Source organism: Melozone crissalis, unplaced genomic scaffold (assembly GCF_028551555.1).
Source record: "Melozone crissalis strain CALT ecotype California unplaced genomic scaffold, PUWL_Pcris_2 ptg000036l_1, whole genome shotgun sequence".
Classification (NCBI taxonomy): domain Eukaryota; kingdom Metazoa; phylum Chordata; class Aves; order Passeriformes; family Passerellidae; genus Melozone; species Melozone crissalis.
This window is the reverse complement of record NW_026535814.1, coordinates 3693040-3719342: the sequence shown is the minus strand read 5'-3', so window position 1 is coordinate 3719342 and position 26303 is coordinate 3693040. Positions and strand designations below refer to the sequence as shown.

The window sequence follows — 26303 nt, the reverse complement described above, 5'->3', positions numbered from 1 at the left end:
TGATTTGTAAATGCCTAAAAAATATTTTAAAACTTTGAGGGAAAAGGAAGGTATGAAGTACTTAAAATTTGCAAAGGTCAGAAAGATTTCACACATAAAAGTACATTTCAATCAATTTCTTTTTGTATTCATCTTTCAGAGCTTCCCTTTCAAACTACTCTGACTTTCCCATTGACACTTTCCAGATTAACTTTTCTGCTGGTGTTACATCTGCAACAGAACTGCGTAGGACTATGGTATCAGCTCACCATAATTTGCATAGAAGAGCAAACTTGTTACACTTATAGACATTATAAAATTAAAGTACTTAAACCCATGTGGTTTGGTAATACTGCATTGGAAACGTCTCGGAATCATTTATAGTGTGACTGTGCTGAAATCAGAGTTCCCTAGTTGATGTGACATGATTATATGTTATGAGTACATGTGTTAACCTTTCAAAATAAAATGTTCGGTTTCTTCTTTTAAATACCAAATGCTTATAGTGATAATACTTGCTGATATTTGCTCACTGACAGTCTCACTTGTTTTCAAACCCCACACATTTAAAGTTGTGGAGTGTTAGATTGATGTTTCTTTCACTCAAATGTCATATTCATCAACTGTATTGTGCTAGCAGATTGTTAAACAGACAAGGTGACTTGCAGAGTGACAAGTGATGTGATGTCCCAAACCATTAAAATACAGTAATGATGTGTTTTTTTGCCTTTCGGCTTTTGCAACACAGTGGATTTTCTGTAAAACACAGGTGAGAACATTCCTGAGTAAATACATTGCATGGACAAATTCCTAGTTAATGAGTAACAAAACCTGGAAGTCAATTGGAGTCTCACAGATGATTGAGAAGTTCTGAAGACTTAGGAAAAAATAATGTAACGGTATTTATAATGAGAAAAAATACATTATGTTATAAGGAAAGTTAAATTGCTTGGTGCATTACACTGTCTTACATAATCAGTTTTGCAGTATTGTTTGGTTTTTTCTGCTATAATAAAAGCTATTTTATAATTTTACTTGAATAGCCTCCCAGGAATACCACAGGAAAGGACGGAACTTCTGCTTAACCTTATATCAACTCAAATGTCTTTCTCAACTTATCAAACTCTTCTTATTAATGGAGGAAAAAATTGAAGAGCTCTCTACAGAATTTCTGCTGCTGCCTTCATTTACAGAGAGGAATAAGAATGTTCAAGGTAATGAATGATTGTCCTGATTTATTGGTTTATTTTGTGCAAAAGAATAATTTTATGCTATTTTCAACATTAATTACCTAATTTGTGTCATCATATTTTTCAAATAAATGTGTTTCCATATCCATTGAAAAAGCTTTTGAAATGTGCAGATTTACATTTGAGCACAATGACTTGTAGAAAAGAACTGATTGCTGTGCATAAAGATGTGATGTACTAACTGTAGATATTGATGGAGAGCCATGATGAAAAACGATCAAACACTGCAACAAGATATCTCCTACTGGATTCTCTATAAAATCCTATGTCTCATATAGGACACAACAATACTCAGAGTCTGAATTCTTTGAAACTGACTTTTTCTGAACTTGTCCTTGAAAACTGCCTTTTTCAAGAGAGAAAAGCAAATATGTTAATATCAGTTTAGTTGATCTTAGTGTACGTGAAACTAACTGCTAAAGGATATAGTCCATGTTTAACCTGTTATTTCTCACACTTACTCATATTAACTGTGTTTACTAGCATGCTTATCTCACTGGCTTCAGTGAGATATGTTACAGAAGGAGGTTCTACATCAGTAAAATGATCCCGCTTCAAGTTTGCATTTGCTATAGGTTCAAAGCTCACTTTTTTTTCATCTAATTGTATTCAGTAGAACCAGGTATTGTGAAAATTCAGGTGAATAACACTTTCCAGGAGTATTCTCACAAATGTTCTACTCTGCTGCTTCTGCCAGTGGAGACTCCAAGCCATGAGAGAGAAGTGGTTTCAAGAGCTTTTATTTTATTGCAGAAAAATATCAGACCAGAAATGAGGCCAGGCTGCTCAGGGAGAGAGGATAGGTGAAATCAAATGTTCACTATCTCTATAGTCAAGCTTCAGGCTGAGGAAAAATGTGTTTTGGGAATGACGTAGTCTCAGAATACTACATTGATGAAAATAAAATATTAAATAACATGAGTTCTAAGGCACACAGTTTGTTGTTGTATTCTTCACCTGTAATATTGACACTCCAAAATAAAAAAATACAGGTTAACCTATATATTTTTAGAATATATGTCAAAGCTCTAATAAAATATGCATTCAAATTCCATTTTTGCTGACTTGAATGACTTCAGTGACTTCAATGTATTTCTACCTCCTTCACTCAGTAGTATTAATTCTCAAGAAATATTACACTATTATACATTATAATTTATGTTTTATGGACTTGATTCTACAAAGAGGTCTTAAAATAAACTTGTAGACTTTTCCTCATGTGTTGAGCAGGGTATGCACTCAGTAAGGACAATGGTAAATATACTTTTTATTACTGTATTATGTGAGAGAGTGTAAAAAAAATCAAGACATCTCAAATGGGAAATTTATTTGATATTTATATGATTATATTCTAAGGCATGTGGTCTCCAGTCATTCAGAGGACTTAACAATTTCAAGATTAGCAAGAAACATTTTGCTTTCCTGGAAGTAAAAATTATCCTGCTTAATTAATTAATAAATTTTTCTCCAAGCTTAATTTCATACAGAACTATTTCTCCAAAGAGTGTTAAGCCACTTTCTTTGAGAAGTATTCTTTTGGAGTAATCATGTCTATAGCAAGTTAATTCTTAATTGGTACCTGTACTTAAAATCTCAAATCTGAATGCGAAATATTATTAGATCTTGTAGGAGGCAGTCTTGTGGTAAAAGGTCCATTCCAGAAAAAACCATAGAATTCATTTTACCCTGAAAAACAAGAGAGGGTAAATATTTTTCAGATGCTTTTAATGAAGTCTCAGACATACTTTTGTTTTTAGAGTTGCTGTTGTGATCAGGTGATTCTATTCACGGAACTGTTCTCCATGATATGTTTACAGATAGTTTGTGGAAAGATATGTCCAGAGAAATTTTTAACAAGAGGTCTGAGTAGAAGAAAGGTTTATTTTCATATTGTTGGAAATCTCAGTTGTAGTGAAGTGAAAGATGATTTGATGTGGGAGAATGAAAGCTATGTTCCCAGTAGTTTCAGGTTATGTAAAGTACCTAAGAGAGTTTAAGATTTTCCCTGTTAATGTCCTATATTGGGTTGATAATTTTATTTTTTTCACTGATGATGGCCGAGTTTTTTTATAAGAAGTATTGGTTAAAATCCGTGTTTTATTTTCATCAGAACACATTGTAGCATATGACTAGACAATAAAATGGCCATCTTCAGTACTTATTTAGAAGCCTTATTACTAGAAATCTTGTTTAATTTGGCAGAGTCAAGATGTAGATGTGTCTGAAGCAACTTTAAATTAGCTTGTGTACAAAGGTCAGGTTCACAGTGCAGCACAGGCTGCAGAACCAGCCTAAGAAGCAGAGTGCATTAGCCCAAACTCAATGGAGTGCTGATGGTGCTAGAAAGTTACCCATACTCTCAATGGGTTCAGGCTAGGTTGGGTATGTCCAACCTACCCCTCAGTGTCTGCAGTGAGGGATATCTGAAGTGTCAGGGCTCTGCAAATAGTACTGCTGGCAAACTGAGGAAAGATGGCCAATTCATAAAAGGTAGGTGAATGTCCAGGTCGCCTAAAGTTTCCCTAGGCAATGCATAGACAGAAGCCTTGTACTTGTTTCCTTTATGCTTTCGTTGCTTTTAGTATTCATGAGAGACAATCTATGTAGCTCACACAGAGGTGCAACAAAAGTAATGGTTTTTTCTTGTGCTGGTGTCAAGTGGTGTATTTATGTGAATAGCTGTTTCAATGTCAATTGATTTTTTGTTTTATATTCTGTAGTACTTCAATTTTGGTATTTAGAACATGTATAAAGTTCCATCAGAAACAAAGTAGTTCTTTGGATGGTTCCTCTTTATAAAAATTTTTTTGTCCCAAAGATGGCATCTGAGTTTTATCTAAACCAGACGGTTTCTTGGCCCTCATTTTTCCCTAAACCCAGCAATGACAAAGAGCAACGGCTGCATAAATTGGATGTAAGAAGAACACTTAGGGTTTATCACAGAAGAATCAAAGATTTCATATCTTCTGACAGATTGTTTGTTCTCTTAGGGGGTCTTAAGAGGGGTCAAATGGCTTCTAAGAGTTGCTTAGCTAGATGGTTAAGGGATTGTATTAGAGAGGCGTATGTAGTTAAGGGTAAAGAGGCTCCCAGGGTTTGTAAAGCTCATTACACTAGGACTATAGCTGCTTCTTGGGCGGAGAGGTCGAAGGCTTCCACATTGGAAATTTGCAAGGTGGCCACCTGGGCTTCTCTTCTTACTTTTTCATTGCATTATTGCTTGGATGTAGTCTCTTCTGCAGATTCTGCTTTTGGTAGGAGGTTGCTTGTGAACCAAAAAAAGAACAGTGAAGAAAAGAAAGACATGTAGTTCAGAGTTCTAGCTGGCAACAAGACAAGTTTCTTTGCAGCGTGCACAATGGAATCCTATGAAGACCAATTTAGGCCGTTGAAAATAGATGTTAGAGGGAAGTACTGCCTACCAGTGTTCTCTGATGGTAACCCCATGGCAGACAATAGCACCAAAGGAAACAGTGAACCAGAGTGAACTCTGTAGGGAGATGGATGTAGAGAGTTTTTAGGTGATACAGATAGGTCTCTGAGTTCAGTTTGAGTTCTTTATCTGGCATCTTCTGGAATATATTCAGAATCCTCATTTTCACAAATTACTTTGCATAGATTGGAGAAAAAAATTCTCTGAATTGCATTTTCCACTCTTAACTTCTTTTCACTGTTCTTTCCAATTCTTCGTGATTTTATTTTTTGACTTTACCAGCAATAACTTAGTGTTCTTTAATATGTGTACATCAAGATTTGAGCTTATTTAAAACTGTATTTGTGTTATCTAAGCAGAGGTTTTTTAAAAGATAGTGTAAATACACATTTTATCTACTACCGATATGTTCTTCAAGTTTTCCTTTAAATCAAAATAAGGAGAAAATCATGCAAAGTTCTTGGACAAAAAAGTGATGGTATGGATTTGTTCCACCCCTTAACAGTAGTGTGACATCTGGGCAAGACTGCTACTCTGCCTTTCAGAGAATAGGTATCTGTGGTTTTTCTATAGCTTACAGGACATTAATTCACAATGATACATAACTTCATTCCACTACAGGCATTGGGTTTCATAAAATTATAGGAGTAACCATCCCCACTTTTTTCTGGACTATTTAACCCTTTCATCTGCTGGTATCTTGTCATACCTACTGTGATGAGATAGTCTACTTCAGTTGAGTAGTTTACATTCAGTTGAAATTAATGAGAAGTTCTAACATACCTAGTACTTCCAGCATCACAGCTTCTCTTTGAAGCAATCAGGAACATGATTGTCTACAATCAAGTGTTAAGCAAGAGACTTGGGTTTTGAACTCTGACAAATAGCATTCTCTTTCCATCTTTAAGTTAGATTTTTCTTTCCTCTTGGGTTTTCAGGAGCCTCTTGTTAAGACTTCTAAAAAATCAAAAATATCTAATGTGCTTTCATCTGTCTCACTTTTTTTTCCCCATTTCAGTGAGAAAGGTGAACTTGGGACAGATCAGATAATGAATACCAAGAAAGGCTTTCTCCAATGGAGTGCTTGAAAACACTGTGGGTGAAGTTGTCAAGTCCTTAGGTTTACAAGCTCTGTCGCAGGGGACTGGGAAGATTTGCAAAGGTCCTTCCTTCACACTTTAAAGAAAAATGCTTAACTCTATATCCATTTCTGGAAAGTGTAATAAATGGAATGTAGAATAAAATTTTTGAGGTACATCCTCCTAACAGACTTTTATTGCAAAGTTGCAGTATTGCAAAATTTGCAATTGTAGATTAAAAAAAGTTGTGATTTTTGCTTTGGTCTCAACATAAGACGTTCAAGTATCTTCTTTTACAAATACACAGCTTCAATCAATCCACAGCGATGATGAATTTTAACTAGGAGGACAATATTATTTCAGAGGTACATTTTCTGCATCTGGGTTAGTACAGTTTGCTCAGTACAGTACAACAAGTAAAAAGTTCATTATTGAAGATAGATAGCAGAAGATGTTTTTGACCCATAGTTAGTCAGGGATTTTTTAATTGTTATTTATATTTCTGGAGGAATGGTTCTTTTTACTTCTGCAAGATGTATTATTTCCAGCATGTTTTCAATAAGAGTTCTGACTGAGCTGGCGGAATCCAATTTGTAAGCTACTTTGCTAGCACTGATACTTAGCTTATACACAGATAGTGAGTAGCTCATACAAAAGCTTTCCTTGATACTTTGCTATTCTCTACTGCATGCAAGACAGTGTCACAATGACTGTTCTTATAGACCTAAATGCTATAAAAATAGGAAAGCTGAGGAATTCTATAGAAAAAAAAATAATAGAACTTCTTATAAAAAGTAAAAATAATTATCTTAAAAATGCAAGAGGTGTCACTGTCATTCTTTGGTCTTTGTAACCACCATTACAAAACCAGAAAATTACTGAATTGGAGAAAGAAATAAATAGATAAAGGGGACCTAGGCAAACAATTATTTTGAAGAGAAGAGTAATCCCAGACAAATTTTGATACACACAAGGAAAGGTGGCTGAATTGTTTTGATTTTAAATGTAGCACTGGATATTATAATCTTGTTCTCATTATGTACAATCAAAGTTATTAAAACGGCCTGGTTGATAAACTAAAGAAAATACAGAAATTATGAGCATTCCATCAAGACTAGATGTTTGTAGAACATCGGTTTCAAGAAAGACAAAGCAAGGATTTGTGGTTAATCCAGTCTTCCCTAATAATCAAGAATGCTGAAGGTTTAGAATATGCTCTGGAAAAGAAGCAAGTATGAGAAAATTATGTTTTTCTTCAGCCACCATCTTCTTTTACAACATTCACTTTTTTCAGCTCTCTTTCTGCAAATTTTTTTCTCTAAACAAGTGATCCCTCTCCCATGTGTGAGGAATTTAATTTAAAATTTATTTTAATTTAATTAAGAAATGTAAATTTAGGGTAGAAAGCATCCCTCTCCCATGTGAGAGGGTTCACATGCATTTCTTTCTATGTGCAAAAGCAGTTTAATATGTGCTGTTTAAAGAGAGAAGTCAGAGGATTCGTCTAGATAGGTATGATTCCTCCAACCCATGCCTGTCTTTCTCTCTGCAGTGGCCAGCTAATTTGGGCTGAGTAGCAGCTGTACCTTAAATAAAGCTGTGCTTCTCTTTCCCAGGAGAGTTTGTTGATTAGGGCAAGACAGTCAGAAGACAAGTTGTAAGGCCCTAAAATCCTTACTTGATGAGACACTTGAAAGGGCTTGTGGTTTTTCATGGTTAGACACACAGACAAATACCAGCAAGATATTCTCAAGAGGTCAAAACAACTTTATTGGCAACTTCGGAATATCAAGGAACTTTGGCAAAACGTTTAGGCCAGCATTCAATCAACATAAAACACTTTTCAAAGCATTAACTTAGCTCATTTGACTTTGCAAGCTCTAAGCCTGTTCAATTCTAAGTTACTCAAAAATTCCAAGAAGAGGGAATTAAAAGAAGAAAGAGAGAAAGGCAGAAATTTTATAGAAAAGAACAAGCATAATTACCACTCCAGGTTCCAGCGGAGTGGTATGAATCTCTCATAGAGATTCAAAGAGTAGATGGGGTCAAGACATGCTGACCTTGTGTCAGGTTAAACACCCTTTGGCTTTCCTGGGCCCTTCCCCAGGTGGGAGTTCAAGTCATCTGGCCACTCGGGGGCTGAACTGGGGCTCCAGGGGCAGAGTGTGGAGCATTGTCTGCAATGCTAGGGATTGGTGGCCGCTGTGGGACTGGGATACAGGCTCTGGGGGGTGGAGTATATGGAGGAATGTTCTGCCTCACCAGAACAAGGCCCGACCTGCCACTTTCCCTCACACACACTCCCAAAACATTTTGAGCAAACATTCCTTCCAATCTCTCACACAAGTGGAGAATTCACAGGACAGGAAGGGTGTAATTTGTTATCTGTCTCTGAGGACATAGTGTTAGAGAGGAAGGTTGTAGTAGCACCTGAAGAGCAGGGGCTCTGTGGGGGGCTGTGGCTAAGCGTACGATGTTCAATACAAAGTGGGAAGGTGACCCTTGCTAGCTGGAGGTTAAAACAAGGAAGAAGATGGCGTTGGCCAGCCATACCCAGATGAGATCTGGGGAAATCAAAAATTTGAGAAACCAAAGGAAGTCAGTAAAATATGGGAGACTTGAACCTGGGGCATCTTTGAGAACACCAGTGAAATTTTTCATGTGTGTAAGCCTAAATGTACTAGCATAGATACATATGAGTATAAAGCAGGAGTGCCCAGACTGTTAATTAGAAAAGGAGGTGGGATAATCTAGTAGAACACGTTAATTTAATAATGAGGGAGCCTGTTAAATGACTGGTGTGCGTGCAAGCATCATTTGGATCTTTGCCTGTGGTTCTGGAGTCAAAAATCTACCATCAGCTAGACACCTATTTATCTCAGCTATGAGTACTTAACAAGTAAGGCAGCAATTCTGTGAATACACAAGGATTTCAGCTTAAATGTTTAAGGTTTGCTTTGAAGTCTTGACATAAAAAGTTATAAATAGCAGATCTAAGTGGTGACAATAATACAAGAATATGAATGTATAGAAGCTTACTTGTGGTTATAGATAGAATGAGATGTTATATATATAAAAAAGGAGAATTGAAAGGAAAAAAAGGTAAATTTAAGGTAGAAAGCACCTTAGAAAATAGGAAATATAAAATAGAAAACAGGAAAAATACCCAGTCAGTTAGACTATTCGTTGGGTTTTTTAAATTCTGGAAATTTTTTGAATTTCTAAAGAAAACTGTTAGAAACTGTATCATAAAATACATTAAAACATGCTGGAAAAAACCCAGTAAGTTTCTGGTTTTGTCTATAATGATGAGTATTGGAGAGTTGGATGGCCTGGATAATATCTTTTGGTTTTATGTTTTACCATTTTATCTTTCATTTTACACCAGCATAAATCTGTCAATGTCTTAGGAAAATGCAAACAAAAATGGTATTTGGGAAAAAACCTCCAAATGTTGGGGAAAAAAACCCCAAAACCGACAAAGAAACCCCACAAAAACATCAAAGCTCTACAATGTTGTATAAGTGTATGAAAAACAGTGTTTATTTTCAGAGTGCAAATCAATTAAGGGAGAGCTTAAATCTACTTTGGATAAATTAAACCCAATGCTGGAAATTTCACAGAGAGAGAAAAGCTCATTAAACCTTGGCCATGTATTACTGGTAGCTTCAGATCACTGAAGACATCCAAGGTTATGCCTGGAAGATAATCTTTGACAATGTTTTGATAGCACCTGGTCATTTAAAATCTCTTTTAATTTCATATAGCGTACATTACTTTAGGAATATCTGCACCAGTCTTGTTTATGCTACAAGACAGATTTTTAAAATAAATATTGTTTGGTATTATCCTTGTATCTCTTTGTTCTATTCTCTCACAGAATCACAAAATGGTTGGGGTTGCAAGGGATCTTTGGTATTAATATTGTCCAACAATCCCTGCTCAAGCAAGGCCTCTAGAGCAAATTGCCTGCAGTTATGCCCAGATAGCTTTTGAGTATCTCCAAGGATGGAGATTCCATGTCCTCTCTGGACAGCCTTACAGTGCTTGGTCACCTTCACAGTAAAAAAAGCATTTCCTGATGTTCAGAGGAAACCTCCTGGCATTATGTCTGTTTGGGCCTGTGACCACTGGCCCTGTCATTGTGGAAGACTGATTCTGACCTCTTTGAACTCTCCTTTCAGGTATTTATATACATTAGTGAAATATCCTGCCCTGTCCTTTTTCTTCTGTTGGCTAACAGTCCCAGTGCTCTCAGCCTGTCTTCACTCCATTTGTCATCTTCTGTGGCCCTCCCTTTGTTGGACACTCTCCAGTATGTTCATGTCTTTCTTGTACTGAGTAACCCAGAACTGTACATCACTCCAGGTGGGCTCCTCACTGTTGAGCAGACAGGAAAAATATTTTCCTTTGACCTGCTTATAATGCTTTGCCTGATCCAGACCAGATACCATCAACCTTTTTGCTGGCTTATGTTCAACTTCGTGTACTTCTGGACCCCCAGGTGCTTTTATGCAAAGGTTCACACCAGCTGCGAGAACACCAACATGGGTTGGATGCCTGGTTTGTTCCTCCCCAGGTGCATGACTTTGCCTCTTGGACTTTATGAGATTCTAATGTGCCTCTTTCTCCAGCCTGTTGGGGTCCTTCTGGATTGGTACCATGGCTGTCTGCCATCCTGTTTGATGTCAGCTGCAGACTTGCTGAGGGTACGCTGTACCACATCATCCAGATCATTAATGAAGATGTTAAACAGGATTGGACCTAGTATTTACCCCTGAGATAGATTGCTAATTACTGACCTCAAACTAGACTTTGTGCCACAGATCACTGCATTTGGGGCTTGGCTATTCAGCCGCTTTTCTACTCACCTTTCTGACAATTTGTCCAGTCCACACATCTTGTGGACTGCATCTTGTCTGCATCTTGTCCTCTAACAATATCTTATGGGAGACAATGCTATGGGCTTTATTGAAGTCCATGTAGAAAACATCCACTGCTGTCTCCTCATCCACCAGGCCAATCATTTCTTCATAGAACTTTATTATGCTTTGGCCAAGCATGACTTCCCAGTACTGAAGCCATGCTGAATGCTCCTGATGAATTCCTTGCAATGCACCTGGAAATGCCTCTGTTACCTTCCTTGGGGTTGAAGTGAGGTTGACAAGACTCTGATTCCCTGAGTTCTTCTCCTTGCCCTTTTTGAAAATAGGAATAACATTTCCTTTCTTCTAGCCGTTGGGCTTTTCTCCCAGTTGTCATGATTGATCAAAAATTATTGAGAGTGGCCTTGCAATGACACCTGCCAGCTCCCTCCACACTTAGGTGTGGGTGCATCCCAGGAGAGCCCAAGGGTTTCAGTATGTTTGCTTAGTTGTTCTCAGATGATCCTCTGAGGTCCTCTGATCCTCTTCCACCTAGAGTACATCTTCCTTGCTTCAACCTTACCTCCTGGTCTCTGGTTTCTGGGATTCCTGAAGGCTGGTCTTGATAGTAAATACTGAGTTGAAGAAGACGTTCATTATCTCAACCTTTTCCATAACTATGTTACCAGGTCCCCCATCTTGTTGAGCAATGGGCTCATGTTTTCTCTAGTCTTCCATTTATCACCTGTCTACTTAGAGAAGCCCTTCTTGTCCTTGACAACCCTGGCCAAATTAGTTGCATTTGAGCTCTATCTTCCTTAACTTTTTCCATGCTCAGGAGTTATTTATGTGTTCCTCCCCGGTTACTCATCCTTACTTCCACGTTCTGTATGCTTCATTATGTGTTTGAGTTTGGCTAGGCTCTTCTAGTTCATGCATGCAGGCTTTTTGCTGGTTTTTTTCAGCTCTCTTGAGATTAGCAGAGGTGAAACTTGAATTTTAATCAAATTTCTTGTTCCCATTATCTAGGGCCTTATCCCATGGGACTCTTCCAAGCAGATATTTGAAGAGGCAAAATTCTGCTTCTCTGAAGCCTGGGGCTGTGATTTGCTTTTTACCCTCCTTTGTGCTCTCAGGATCTGGACCTCCACTATGTCATGGTCATTGCAGCCGAGGCTGCCTTGATTTTCAAATCGCCAACAAGCACCTCCATTTGTCCTTGTATCACTTAGAAGTGGAATCATCAGTACATTTCAGGAACCCAGATTTCTTGAATCACTGAGAAAAGTGATATCAACCCCAGATACTGGTTTGTCCTTGACAAAACTGGGGCAATATCCCATTAAGTATCCCTCTAAGATTTATAAGTGAGCTTTGTATCAGCCCTTCTTAAGGAGCTTCTCTTGTTATTTATGTTTTTATAAGCCATTATTTTGCTTATAATATCTGTACTAATTACCTGTCTTTTTATTCTTATTTCCAAATAAGTAAGAATATATTAGTGTTCAATTGATATAATTCTTTGAACAAAGAGGAGAAATTCATTTCTATGCAGCTGATCTAGAGTTATTTATCCTCCTTAAGAAGAGATGACTTCACAATCAGTATAAAAATGCATTAATGACAGAAGAAACCATATTTTACACATTATGTGCATTTGTATAAAATACAAATACCACCAGATGTTGATCTCATCATGTTATGTAAAAGAAACTGTATATAAGTTGAATTTGACTTTATTATAACATTAGTATTCCCCTACATCGTCTTGAGGATTTTTTTATGCTTCATATTGATATATAAGAAGATGTTGAAGGCTGCTGACTTTTCTGCAGAATTAATCTAAACTTTGATCTCTTTTGTCATACTGTGCAGGAGTTCTGAAGAGAGCTAGTGGGGAGCTTTTAATAGGAGAAACTAGAGCAAATGAAACCAGCGTGCTTCCTGAGCAGTTACTTCAGGTAGAAGAGGTGAGTGTGAAGAGTCGTACACTTTGTGTGGGGTTTTCTTTTGTGTCTCCAGTGTAGGCTTTCACCATGTTCATTTTAAACACCTCTTGCTGTAGTTTCATTACTTCAGCTTCTGTGATTACTTCTATGTGCAAAGTTTCGGTTTTGATGGATTAAAATCTTATGGCATTCAAAGAAGTGGTTGGTATTTAGTAGTTATTAGCAGAAAAAACTGTTAACAAAATGGAAAAAAATTAGTTAAATATGATAGGTTTCTTAGTAGCATACAAATAATCTCAAAGAACCTCAAAGAAAATCTATTAAGTTCTTAGAATTTGATCATAATGGTTCTTCCTAGAGGTATAGATGTCATATAATGTCTAGTTTTTCTGATGCCAACAAACTACTGTGTAATAAGCACTGTGCTTTGTAGAACATACATACAAGATTGTTGTTATCTGGCTCCCATTTACTACAAAACACATTTTTATTATTGATTTTGTGGCACATAAATGCTCCAATTGTCTCGTATTTTATAATAGTGGAATTTAATTTCTTAATGGCCTCATTTTGATGCTGAAATTTTAAAAAAATGTGTTTTGGATTGATGTGTGAAACTAATATGTATTACAAAGAAGAATATTTTAGGTAGATTAGGATGTACTTGATCCCCGTTAAAAAAATTGAGGGAGTGTAAAAGTGTGTATCCATGGAGGCTGCCCCTGTGCTTACAAGAGCTGGATGTTGCCAGTGGGAAAAGGGAGAGGAAGGAGGACACAACTTTTAAATTGAAGTAAACTGGAAGGGCTTCACTTTGTAGCCCTTCATTCTCTTCCAATTTAGTATTATAGCTGCAGGAATAGTTAGAAATCTGTCTTTATTATTTTCCTACTGTGTCCTCATGGTGGAGATATTTACTGAATATCATCTTATGTAATTAAAATATATCTCTTACAGTGCAATTCTCAAATGGCCATTTCTGGAAAGGTTTAAGTCTGATATAAGTCATAAGAGCAATGCAAAGTCAGATAAGTCAAAAAGTAATGATGTCCTACTGTGTCTTCTTATGGCAACTCTTACACTTCAGATTACTGCAGAAGTCTGTGTTTAAAGAAGGCAAGGAACTGATGTAAACCACAGCCAAAGCCAGCCTTGGCCTAAAACTACAAATCTCTATTTAAACATTTTAATCTTTTCTAAATCCACTTCTAGAGAAGTGAAATACAGTGTGGCTGTGTTAAAACCAACTCCTCTTAAGGCTTTCCCATTGAGATTCATGGTTAGTAACTTCCAGTTGTTAACTTGCAGTGAAAATTGTTACAGGGTATATATTGCTAGATTACTTTTTATTATTACTATTGAAAATTCCTATGAATTCTTTCACGTTTTAAAGTAGAGTCGGTTAAAGATTACCAATTAAGTAAAGATGAAGCATGTTTTTATAAAAGCTGTTTTGTTTAAACAGGAATTCATTTTTTCCGAAAAATTTGATGACATGTTTAATGTTGCTATGCATTTTGTTGAGTGTAAATATTACTTTAGTATGATTTCAACACTAGTGGACTATATTTTGAATTATTTAAATAATTTCAAAATGTGATGGTTTCCTGTAATTTAATTATGGATGTGCATTTAATTTTCAGACTGTATTAACACTCAGTAAGGACTTTGGAGTTATTTAATTTTAATATGTGTTTCAGCCTATTTTGCTGAGTTTTGGCTGGAGAAATGCATTTAAAGACCTGTCTTCTTCTGTGGCTCACTGTATAACAATAGCAATTGAGGATTTTTCATCTAAAATTCTTCAACATGAGCAGAAAGAAGAGTTTTCAGCTGCAGGCTGTGCAATGAGTCTTGTAAACAACCAGCAAATGAGGGAGTCCTGCAGAGCAGTCCAACAGGAGGAGCAACCAAAACGAATTGCTAAGGCAGGTATCAAAAGATCTGAAGTTTGAAGGGAGACAGAATGCCAAGGCTGTTTGCCATCTACACTTTGAAGTACTTACAGTACTATTAATATTCTATATCTTATATAAATGGAATTAAAAAGAAAGTGAGAGGCATTACAATGTGAAGCTGAACACAGCTTTATACAATAGCCTATAGTTTGTACTTGAAAGCATTACCCTTTAAACTTCACTGGCATTTTTTTTCAGACAAAAAGTTCTAAAGCATTCTGATTAGTATCTACTCTGTTACCAAGTGGTTAGATGGGAAAATGTTGAAAGCTTTGAAATATGGCTATAGAGGGATTTCCTGTATTCATATCATTAGACATGCCATTCAACTAATTGGCATAACCAGTTAAAAAAAACAATTTTGAGTTATTTGATTTGGCTGAAAGGTCATTTATTAACTAAATTCCTTTTATAAGGAAAGGTATGTTTGAAAGACTTTTTCTAGTAAGATCTACAACTATGCTAGCAGATTTGGAATGCTGTTAATGAATGCTTGCTTGAAATAACACATGAGCATTGGGGAGATAATTTTAAGGAGATTAATGTATGACTTTACGAAGAGATGACACATTTGTTTCCAAATCCAGTGTAAAGAAATGTGTTTGTGTATTTTTCAAAATTAATTAGTTTAGAAAATTATCGTTATTTACAAGGAATTAACCTTGTGCTTTGAATGAGCATTTAGTGACATCAAAACCAAAGGAATGCATTACTAGCATAAGATGGTTTCAATTTTTCCCCTGGTATAGAATATGCAGCTTTAAAGCAGGAAGGAATGAAAGAATATTTAATTTACTTAAAAAAAAGTTACTCCTCTGTTTAACAGATTAAAATATTTGTAAAGCTGATTCAATATATTTATGTTTCATGCCAATTTCATTATTCAGTCATCTGACCCTAGTGTGTATAAATTAAGCAGTACTGTCAGAATACAAATAACTTGGTGCCACATTTATTTCTCTCAGTTTTGTTCTGACATCATGGAAGAACTCGACACATTGCTTCCATTGGCTCTGGCCTGCAGAGATGATTCTCTACAGGAAATTAGAGCAAACTTTGTAGAGGCCTGCAGCAAAGTGGCAACGGCTGTTCTGGCAAGACTAGAGGAGAAAAGCAAAGATGTTCCCTTGAAGGCTCCCCTGCAAGACTTGTATGCTGCCCTTTCCACGGCAATATATGTCTTTCAGCATTTTACAATGTACAGCAATTTAATGAGAGAAACAAGCAAAAAGTATGTCCTTTTTACTTAAAATGTTTAATTCAAATGCAAATAATATGGGAGTTCATTCCATTTTGGTGATACTGTGTGGTAGTGTGCTGGTAGTTTCCCAAATTGCATCATATTTTTTAGCACATGCAGTATGTGTACTATTTTACGGAAATACCGGAATCAACCTGATAGTCCACAGCAGCCATTGCAAGACAAATTATTTATGTGTAGGATCTGCATTTGATTTGCAGATCGGGTTTTTTTTAATGATTAAATTTGAGAAAATAGGATTTTCCAGGGAACTGAATGTACTGTGCTGTCATATAAAGTGCTAAGGCCTTGACTTCCTTTTCTGACCTTTGTAATGCCTAATATTCATAAGATCTGCAGGACATAGCCGTCATAGAGGACAATATAAAAATACATTTCTGTTCTTTTTAACACCATGTGTATTCAGACATGTGAAGAAATACATACAATATAATGCATACAATACATTGTAGTTTTATAATTTAGTTTATTATTACATGCAGAAAAAAAATTAAAGCAGATATGAAGTCGGAGTGTAAAGTCAAAGGCAGTGTTTGACCTGGCAGGAAATACAACTGCACTTGCTTTTAGGAGATTTTGTCTTAACACATTTGTACTAGGAGGCTGTTGGTCCACATATTTCCAGCCATGTGCAATCTAAAAGTAGAAACAGTGGTTTTGGGGAGGGACCCTGAAACAGCACAATTCCTAAGAAAAGTATGATTTCTGAGTGGGTATATGCACTGTTGAGCTGCTTTCCCTCTGATGTTTTACTGTCTCTTGCATGAAGTGTATCACTGTGAGTGGAAAGTCTGACCTAAAATACTGCTCAATAATTCTACTCAGATGTATTATCAAAGAGTTTTAGTACATACCTACCAAAAGCAATTTCTGTACTCTGTGCTTACGTGTTTTTTGTCACACTCAGTGCTGATGTAATAATTGCTGATGCAAGAATGCTGCAATTAAAAACTCCAAATAAGTGAATGTCAAATGTACTTATCTCAGAAAATAGGATGAAGTAATTTATTTCTCAGTGATTGGTTAAATGACAAGTTATAGACAAGCAGACGTATTTTGAGAACTTTTGAAACAAAAATTTACAAACCTGAATGCTAGGTTCAGGACCAAGAGGAAATGAATGATTGATACCTACTAATAAAAACTATTTGCAGTACTAGGGATTGTTACCTCCTAGTGCATAGCCTTTCATTCATTGTCTTTTTAATGATTCTCTCTGAACAGACCCCTCTTCCTAGTGCCTATCCAAAAATGTCAGGAATTTATCAACACTCTCCAGTTTCAAGTTACAAACTACTGCATCAGAGTTTGTGCTACGAGCATTTTGCAGGATGCTGAGAGCCACTGCTGGGATGACTACAAAGCTTTTTACGAGGTATGAGGTTAAGTTTACTATGGCTCCCTTTTACAAAATGTGTTTTAGTGTTTGCCAGCTCACTGGCTAATCAGAAGCATGAGATCAGCATTGTTTTTACATAAGGATTATTGGAATGTACTATTTTGAAATATCTATTATTGCAGGCAGGTGTTTATTTAGAGATGATGTAGGAAAACATAGTCATTTAAAGATGAGATAGATTGTTACCATGGCAGGTTTGTGTCATTTACTTCATAAAATATTCATTGTGTGTCAAGGCGTTTATATAGAACTCAGTAAAGAGGACACCATCACCTTAATCTCTAAGAACTTTGCACTTCTTTTAGAAAGTGTGATATATGAAGATCTTTTTCTGGGAATTTTTTTATCTGATTCTTTGATTTTTATTTTCAATTGTTTCCCTTTTTACTTTTTGTGAGTAAAGGGTGAAACAAAGAAACACGTTCAATATAGTTACCTAAAGCATTCAGCAATATATTTTTGAAATAGCCAGTGCCATTTCACCTGCATCTTGAAGTAATGGGTCTGATCTATAGCTATAATCCTTATAATTCTGATAAAAAAATTAAGATAATTATTTCATTTATTGGATTTTTTTCCTTCATCCTAGTTAAATACAAACATAGGTTGACATACACTGTTTGAAATTATTTTCACTTAATTGCAGGGTGATGTATTACATGGATTTTTAATCAATAATAACTGAAATCTACTGGAGACAAAGTCTTGTCCTTCCTTATATAATTTTCCGTGTGAGACAATTAGTGTGTTCTGTTAAGCATTTTCTAGAATTCTTACATGAGAGAAAATTCCACCTGATAGATGTAATCTACAGTTACCATATAAGAATCTGCTCAGTCAGTGACAAAATCTTTGCTGGACAGGGCATACAAACCATAGAGTAATTTATCAAAATGTCCGTCTCTCAAAGACAAGTAAATAAACATTTCAGTTTTGTTTGAATGATAGATGATAAGGCAGTGGGTTTTGACAACTGCTGAATCATGGTATGTTCTTCATTGTCTGTAGTGCCTGTGGTGCTGTGTCCTGTTTACTGGTGATCCAGTAACTTTACCAGTTGTCTCACAAGAAAGAATATGGAGTAGCTAAACAGTTTTATCATTACTGAGCAGAACTGATGTGTGTGGGAGGAGTGAGGAAAACTGGTGTCTCAGCTCTGTATGTTTACAGGATTTGAGGCGTATATAATTTTACATCATCACTCCTCTTTTTACTGGTCCATGGGAGATGGCCCAGGGCTGGACTGTGATCTGCTCTGAGTTCCTTCAGGAGGCATGCTGCAGAGCAGATGTTACTTCAGTTGATCTCTTGTAGGCATCCTAAATGGAAGAGATTGGATTAAGATCTATTGCTTGTTACAGAGGCAATTCCCTGCTGAAACTTCCAGCAGTGAGAGGTGGCTTCTTCCAGTGTAGGAGCTCAGCGGGAAGAGTGCGCCACTCGGCCAGCTCTTCAGATTATGTTTTTGAATGAAGCTCTTAGTGTAGCAGACATCTGCTGTAGCTGTGGGAACTTACGTTTTCTAACAGGCAAAGAATAAAGAATTGTCTGTTCAGAGGTAATGCTGAGTGGCTTGTGTAATAAAACAGCTGCTTGTTTCCTCATATTTAAGCTAAATAAAAGCTCCCATCTGTTTTTATTATATGAAGCCTGCAAAAATAGCAGATGTTTATCAGTGGAATTGTCCAGAAATGGCAGCAAATAGAAACACAGGTCAGAAAAGGGGAGTGAATCTTGTTTAAATCTTCAGTGATATTGTTATTTCTGCAGTGGAGGTAAAATACTAAAAAAGGGGAAAAGAGCTGTTACTTAAGTAAACCAAAGCAGAGGAAGTGAAACAATTTGTGTTTATAATTACAAAGTAAAACTGGTCAACAAGCTTGTTTATTTTGTTCTTTGTCATATTTTTTGCCACTTTTTAATATAAAATGTACTTCAAGTATTGTGTCAGAGGAAAACTAAATAGTGACAACTTCCAATAATTTGCTAATGCTCGTGCTAATATATTTTTAAAAAAGCCTGATTATTTTTTATTTTATTGTTAAAGAATGCCTATCAAATTCTAAAAGCATTGTAAAAATTGGGGGGTTATTTTATATTTCTAATAATGCCAAAATATCAATAAATTCTTAAAATATTTTTCAGTTCCTTTGGGATGTGGGAACTGGAGATTGAAGTCTCTGTTCTCAAAAAAGCTTCATGATAATGCTATTTGCTGAATAGGTATTAGTTGAAATATTTAAATGTGAAACATATTTCCTGGGTAATTTTTAGAATTATTATGAAGTAACTGCTGTGATTTTGACTCCTGCATATTTATTTCTGTGTCTTAATGGGATAGATCTGTTTAGACAATGAAATATTAATGCCAATGATGTTTCCTTGCCAGAAAATGTTTGGTTTCAATACATCCAAATTACAAGACGAAAAAATATCTTAGTAAAGCAATCTGGATATCTCATATTGTCAGTTTAATAGTTCAGTTGTTCTTATCTCTTCTCTTCTCTTCTCTTCTCTTCTCTTCTCTTCTCTTCTCTTCTCTTCTCTTCTCTTCTCTTCTCTTCTCTCATACCTATTATATATAACCAAGGTTTTATAGTCATGGTTATGCATAGCATTTCTGCATCTGGATAAATACAAATGATTAAGTAATTTAAATAATTATTTTCTTTGCAGGCAAAGAAACTGCTATGTTAAGTTTATCTGACTATTCAGTGGTGTACAGAATACTATGTTTTTAAACTAAACACCATGGGTTTTGAGATTATAAAAGAATATAATTCAGGATATAAAAGTTCAAATGCTGTGGTTTTATTTTGTGGCAGCACTGTAATTTTGTGACTGAAATGCAACATTGTTTCCTTGCAAATAAAGATGTCTCACATCTTTTCAAGCACCATTTTTGGCCATCCTATTCCTGGAACTCTTTAACTATTTCCTTTCAGATTTAATTAAATAGAACTGTAAGAGTTAAATTGACATTTTGGAAGGGGTGGATTTTTTGTGTAATGTGTGGTGGTTTTGATAGGGGGAAAGATGCTCATTCTCTGTCCAGATGTGGCATTACTTCTGCTGTGCTCTTCATCATGATCTATGGACTATTCTACCTCCAAAGACAGCCCAGGAGATTCTTACAGATGTACTAGAGCGATCTTTGGATATGCTATGCTCCAGATATTGTCAGGTGTGTCCCAGCTACAAAAGAACACCACAAATCAGGTAATGGTTGTATATTTAATACACCATTTTGATGGATTAGAGAAGTAAATGTTAGTCTTCTGTTATTTACTGCTTTGATGCAAATTCAATGTTAATGAACACAGCAGAGGGGATAGACTGAATCTATGCATTTTGATGTTTGTTTTAATAAAATTTACTTTGTGTTTTTAAGTATACTTAGTAGTTATATTGCAAACTGGGCAGAATTGAAGGCCTCGCAACTCTGTCAAATTGTTCCATAAACTGCTTGATTGGTTTGAAAGTCTCACAATGAAAGTTCATAGAGGATTGGTGATGCAACCAAAAATGTGGATAGAATTGACAATGTCAGGATTAGAAATCAAGCTGTTGATTTATTAAGAAAATTTAATGAGTTCCCGTAGAATCCATGGTTTTATAGAGCTTTTCAAGTGAAAGAACTACAACATTTGTTTTGATGTGACCTTGTAGTAGATGCCAGTGGTGTAGATGGAGAGAGGAGAAAGAGGCTATTCCTTTTTCTGTCATTTTAAAAAATAAGAAATGGGAAGTTTTTCCTGTTGCAATTCTTACGTTTTGCCAGAGAGTACGGTCTTTTTTAGAAATACTAAAGCAGGTGTCTTCAAGTGAAAGTTAACCCTACCTTTGTCCTTTCTATCCAATGTCGTGTTTTACTGAATAAATAGGTGTTCTTCTCCTAACAGAATGGGTGAGATTGGAAGGACCACAGTGGATCATCTGGTCCAACCTCCCTACTCAAGCAGGGCTATCCCAGAGTACATAGCACAAGGCCAAGTCAGACAGTCCTCTTAGATGTCTCCAGTGAGGGACAATCCGCAGCCTCTCTGGGCACTCTGTTCCAGTGCTTGGTCATCCACACAGTAAGGAAGTTCTTCCTCATATTCAGGTGGAACTTCCTGTGCACAATTTCTGGCCACTGCCTTTAGTACTGTTGCACAGCACCACCTAGAAGAGTTAAAGAGCTTGCAGTTTTAGAGGGCTGGAGATGCTTACCAGGTCCATGCTCTGTGTGACTAAGAGTTATGTGCTGTCATCTCAAGTTTTATTATGAAAAGGAGTGTTGTCATGAAAGCTCAAGTAACTTGCACAAGATCACATTCTTAAAATGGGTAGGAAAAAATGGAATTTTATACTATGTACCTATTTGTCTGCTCTGCTCCTGCAATAACTCACTGTAATTAGGCTGTTCTGTAACTTTTGGTACAAAGAGATTTTCTGAAAACTTGCCTGGAAATTTTTTTGGGGAAAAAGTTCCCCAAATATGCATTTTTCATATGAAATATGAAAAATGCAATATTACCAAAGTGTCATACTAGTGAATTCTATATGAATTTACGTCAAACTACTGAACAAGAAAAAACTTTTTATGTTGTCATTTTGTGGAAAAGTTGTATATTCGTTAGTGTGATTCTTGAATTTTTCACTAAGTAAATTGAACTATCCAGTCATAATTGAATGGAAAAAATACTCAATACATTTTTATCACAGACTCTTTACATGTTTTTTAAATATTGTTGTCGTTTGTGGGAGTATCTTTTCTCCCAATGGTTCTTCAAATGGTAGAGAACTGATGTATGATATGGACAAATGTCTGTTTACGTGTGTTTGTCTAGATTCTTCAAAAATAACATATTCCTTAAAAATGCATATGATCACAGGTGGATCCATGGCTTTTAGGTACTTAAGTAGTTTTTCAAGTCCAACTTCATACCTCCCATATTTTTTGTGTTATTCACGTTTCCTCTGCATTGTATGTCATAATTGTTGTGTTGTCGTAGTTTGAGTTCTTGCTGTTGTTCAGACCAATGACATGTGGTGGTCTGCCAACCAGTATCAATAAGCAATAGATTACTGACTCAGAAATGTTCCACATTGTACAATGTTGCATGGAGTTAGTTTTGCAAATTGAAGATTAAGTTACTTTGTTCCTATTTTTTGCCCCATCAGGATTTGAAAATAGTAGGTGCATTTTAATGATAAGAAAACAAAACTAATATTTATTTACTTGTAGTTTAGGAAGTAAATTGTTCATACCTAGTGACACTGTCATTTCAGAAAGGATATTTTCAAAATTTTTAAATATTCTTTTTACTAGTTTCAGTAACAACTTCTCTGTGAAAGAGTTGATTTTTACAGAGTAGTGGATGGAGACTTTCTGCATCACTGAACAGGAAATTTTAAAAGTCCATGCTATGATTTTGGTGTTTCATCCTGTCAGAGAAAATGTCTGTTTAATTGGAATTTACCACTATAAAGATGTTTTAAGTAATGTTATTCTTGGGCTTTTTTTCCTACAGAGTTGATATTGCAGCAATTTTGATGTCCACTGAAGATATGCTCTGGTCAATTTGTAGTTCTGTGCAGGAGTTTCTGAATCCACACAAAGACAGAAATCTCAAGATCTATAAAATACATAGCCACTGCAATAGTCTGATATCCGTGCTGGCTATTTTAACTTCACCATTGAAGAATTTGTATGAGTGAGTATGAAGTAAACATTTAATTTGAGATAAAGTTGGTTCTTGAGCTTACCTGGATAGATCTAGAAGGGTGAATTTTTGTGTTGAAATCAAATGTAATGCATAGTATTGGCACATTTTAATAGTCTTTGACTATTTCCCAATTTGATCCCATACTTATATTTGTGATCTTGCCTAAAGCCCAGTTATATCTGCTGAGATTTTATTAGCTTTGGATCAAACTCTGGTGCTGTACTTTTTTTTTTTTTCTGTTAATAACATAGACCATAGTAAATGTCTGGGTTTATTTCCTCTGTGAGAAAACCAGTAGAATTTAATTAATTTTTACTGCCCCAAATTTGCAATTTATTTTTCCAGTTAGGACATATTTCTTTTTAAATATGGTCTTACTGATCTGAAAACATTTACTACTATGGTACCAAATACTTTGGCAAGCAGGTTGTCAAATCCCTCATGTTGTCAGTCTTCTAGAAGTATTGGAATGTAAAGGTAATTTACTAAAATGATCATCTGGTTACACGACCAGTATGCTGCAGCAAATGTAGTAAAATGTAAGAATATGGAGTGCCCATATTTATAAAATCATGGTTTCACAAGTCACAACTGTAAAAAATGGACATGTAACTTGCACTGAAATTTGGTCTGAGTTTTTGTTGATAAAATTAATCTGTAAATTTGCTGTAAGAGACAATGCAAAGCGAGATCACAAATTTAAAAAAGAGGAACAACAAAGCCCCAAACTAATGAAGCCACATCCTATTCAACTGGCTTTTACTTTGTTATTCAAAATAAGAAAAATTCTAGGTGGTACTAGGGTGGAGACCTCCTGCATATAAGCCTCTTTAACTAATTTTTTTTTGTCATGTGTGGGCTCATTTTAATATTTGTGGCCTCTAAAGAACATGCAAAACTGGATTGTACCCGATTGTTTGATCTTATGTACCACAGGCTTATGAATAGATAGCAATTTTGATGGTGGCTCAGAAATAGATTAGGTAGTCCTGCTATGGCAGTAGAAATGGAGGCAAGAAAGGATTACAGTGGCTGTAACTGCTTCTACTGTCGCTTTTGACATTTCATCTTTCTTTTATGAAAGGCCTTAAAATGATAGACCCTAGTAAATATGCAGTATAATTTGTTCCTTTAAGCGATTCTAGTCTCCTCCACTGATCAGTGTTGTTTACATATTTGTGTATACGTAGCATGACAAAAAATGTGTGCTTGCTGGAGAACTCACAGAGTTTCAGAACAAAGTGCCCATGAAAAGCTTGGTTTCTATTTTATGTAAAATGCTGCAGGTAAACATCTTGGTCATATAGCTTGAAGAGTTAGGGATGTGAATTTCATTACCTGAATTTGCTTATCTGGAGATCAAAACCTTGACATGTGCTGAATGTAGCAGCTCCTTTCATTTACTACAAAGTACTGTGCAAATCACCACCAAAATATGGCAGCTCTGTTTAAAGAGAATACAAAAAATTGTCTTATTTTGTTACATAGTTACAAAAATAATATTAACTGAAGATCATTTCCATATAGATTATACATGTTTTATAGTAAGTAAAATTGTATTTTTTTTTTAACTTCTATTCAGACCTTGTGTTTTCACAATCTGTGAGGCCCCCATTATCAAAACAATTTTTTTATATTCTGTATTTAATTGCAGTCAATATTTGTCAAGTAACCTAGTCCAGTGTCCAGAGTACAAAGAGGAAAGTGGTTTAGCCAATCAGCTTCTTAAATTACTATATTCAATTGGAAACACCTTGATATAGTGAATTTTAGGTAAAGTACCTAGGTGTAATGTTTATTAGGGTATGCATAGTTCATTACATTAGGAATCTATCAATAATAAATTCAAAAGTTACACCTGATTTTAAAGGAATATTAATCTTTCATCAATTCTCTCTGCAATTAGATAGTATTATCACAATTTCCATCTTGTCTTGGCTCTATATCTTTCACGCCTTCGGTAAAGTTAACTGGAAGTGAAATCTTTTCTTTTAAATCTATTATGCTCTCTTTTTGTACTGGAAGTTTTCCCTTAAGTGACTAGAAGTCAATTAATCTTTAGACTTTTCAGGGAAATTCAGTGTAATCAGAAAAGTGACAATGATGAAACATTGTTTTCCAGTAGTTGTGTAATAATATGACTGGTTCATTTTCGACTTACTAGAGAGGCTGTATTCTCTATTGCTTAAGAGAACTGAAATTATTTCAATTTCTTAATTATTTTGTGGAAATTGCTTAAAACAGTAATGGTGGTGAAAAATTGGTAATATCCTTAACTTTAGATAAGGTGATTCTGTTCTCTCATTCCTAATATTGTGATCTAGACTTTCTTTTCTGTATGACAAGGTTACTTAGATCTGGTCCGAAATTCATCTGTGAATCTCTTGGGTCATCTAGGTTTAATTTTTTTTTCTATGGGTTTTTTCTATGCCTCATTTTTTCTCCATCCTTCTGTGGCTTTCCTGAAGTATCTTTAGCATAATGGAAATGTTGGTTGGAAAGGACTGCTGGAAGTTGTCTAATCTAGCCTCCTCCTCAAAGCAGAACAATCACCAGGAGCAGTCAAACATGACTGTGTTTGACCGACTTAACTGACACATGCCAGCCTCCAGGAACTGAAGTTTTCCGACTTCTTGTGAGGCGTGCTCTGCAGCTGCAATGCCTTAGTGCAAAATATTGCCTCATATCAAGTGTGAGCCCTCAAAGCTGCTGGCTATAATTTGCTGTATCACGTCAGCATAACTGGGTAAAGTTGGTCAGTGTTGTCTTCGTAATTACTGCTTGGGTGGTTGTAGGCTGCCATTACATGAATCAACACTTTAGCCACCTCTTCACCGGGTAAAGGAGTCTAGGGCCCTCAAACATTTTTTACACATGATTCAGTTTAGTCTTCTCCAGTTTTCTCACATACTCCTTGAACTGTAGGCCCAGAGGCTGGACAAAATATTCTAGGTAAGGCTTAAACTGTTGACAAGCAGATGAAGTAAATCACTATCTTTGTTTTAGTTGCTGTGTTCCTGCCTAGTGTGTGGTTTGCATTTTTCTAGTGATAATACACTGTTGCATTGTCTTCAGTACCTACTGCCCATAAATCCCAGGTTTGTGGCTGGGTAGAGTGGCACTTAGACAAGTCAGTTCCCAACCTAGGTTATTGTAATTCTGTAGCTGAAGCAAACAGTTGCTCTTTACCTCAGTCAATTTTGTGAAATTCTGTTGGCCCAGGTGTCCATGAGTAGGCACTCAGCTGTTTGTTAACTACTGGGTCTGCTTCCCCCAATTTAGTGTCACCTGAAAATCTGCTAAGCAACTGCTCTCTGTTGACTTTTGTCCACGTTATTGAGGACCTGGTGAACAGTGAGTCTCTAGAATGTGCTCCTCAAATATATTGAGTGTTGCTATTTTCTTGCTGCTTACTCAAA

General features: G+C 35.9%; 1 protein-coding gene across 3 annotated transcripts in view; it reads left to right on the top strand.

Annotated features, from left to right (window-relative positions):
- KIAA0825 (KIAA0825 ortholog) overlaps nucleotides 1-26303 on the top strand; it is a 233203-nt gene that overhangs the window by 68009 nt on the left and 138891 nt on the right. For all 3 annotated transcript variants that reach the window (XM_054283549.1, XM_054283548.1, XM_054283547.1), the window contains exons 5-11: nucleotides 1023-1193; nucleotides 12482-12576; nucleotides 14256-14483; nucleotides 15479-15744; nucleotides 16999-17149; nucleotides 20202-20392; nucleotides 22690-22872. In XM_054283549.1, the coding sequence (XP_054139524.1) occupies nucleotides 1023-1193; nucleotides 12482-12576; nucleotides 14256-14483; nucleotides 15479-15744; nucleotides 16999-17149; nucleotides 20202-20392; nucleotides 22690-22872 (1285 nt within the window). The remainder of the gene's footprint in view (nucleotides 1-1022; nucleotides 1194-12481; nucleotides 12577-14255; nucleotides 14484-15478; nucleotides 15745-16998; nucleotides 17150-20201; nucleotides 20393-22689; nucleotides 22873-26303) is intronic.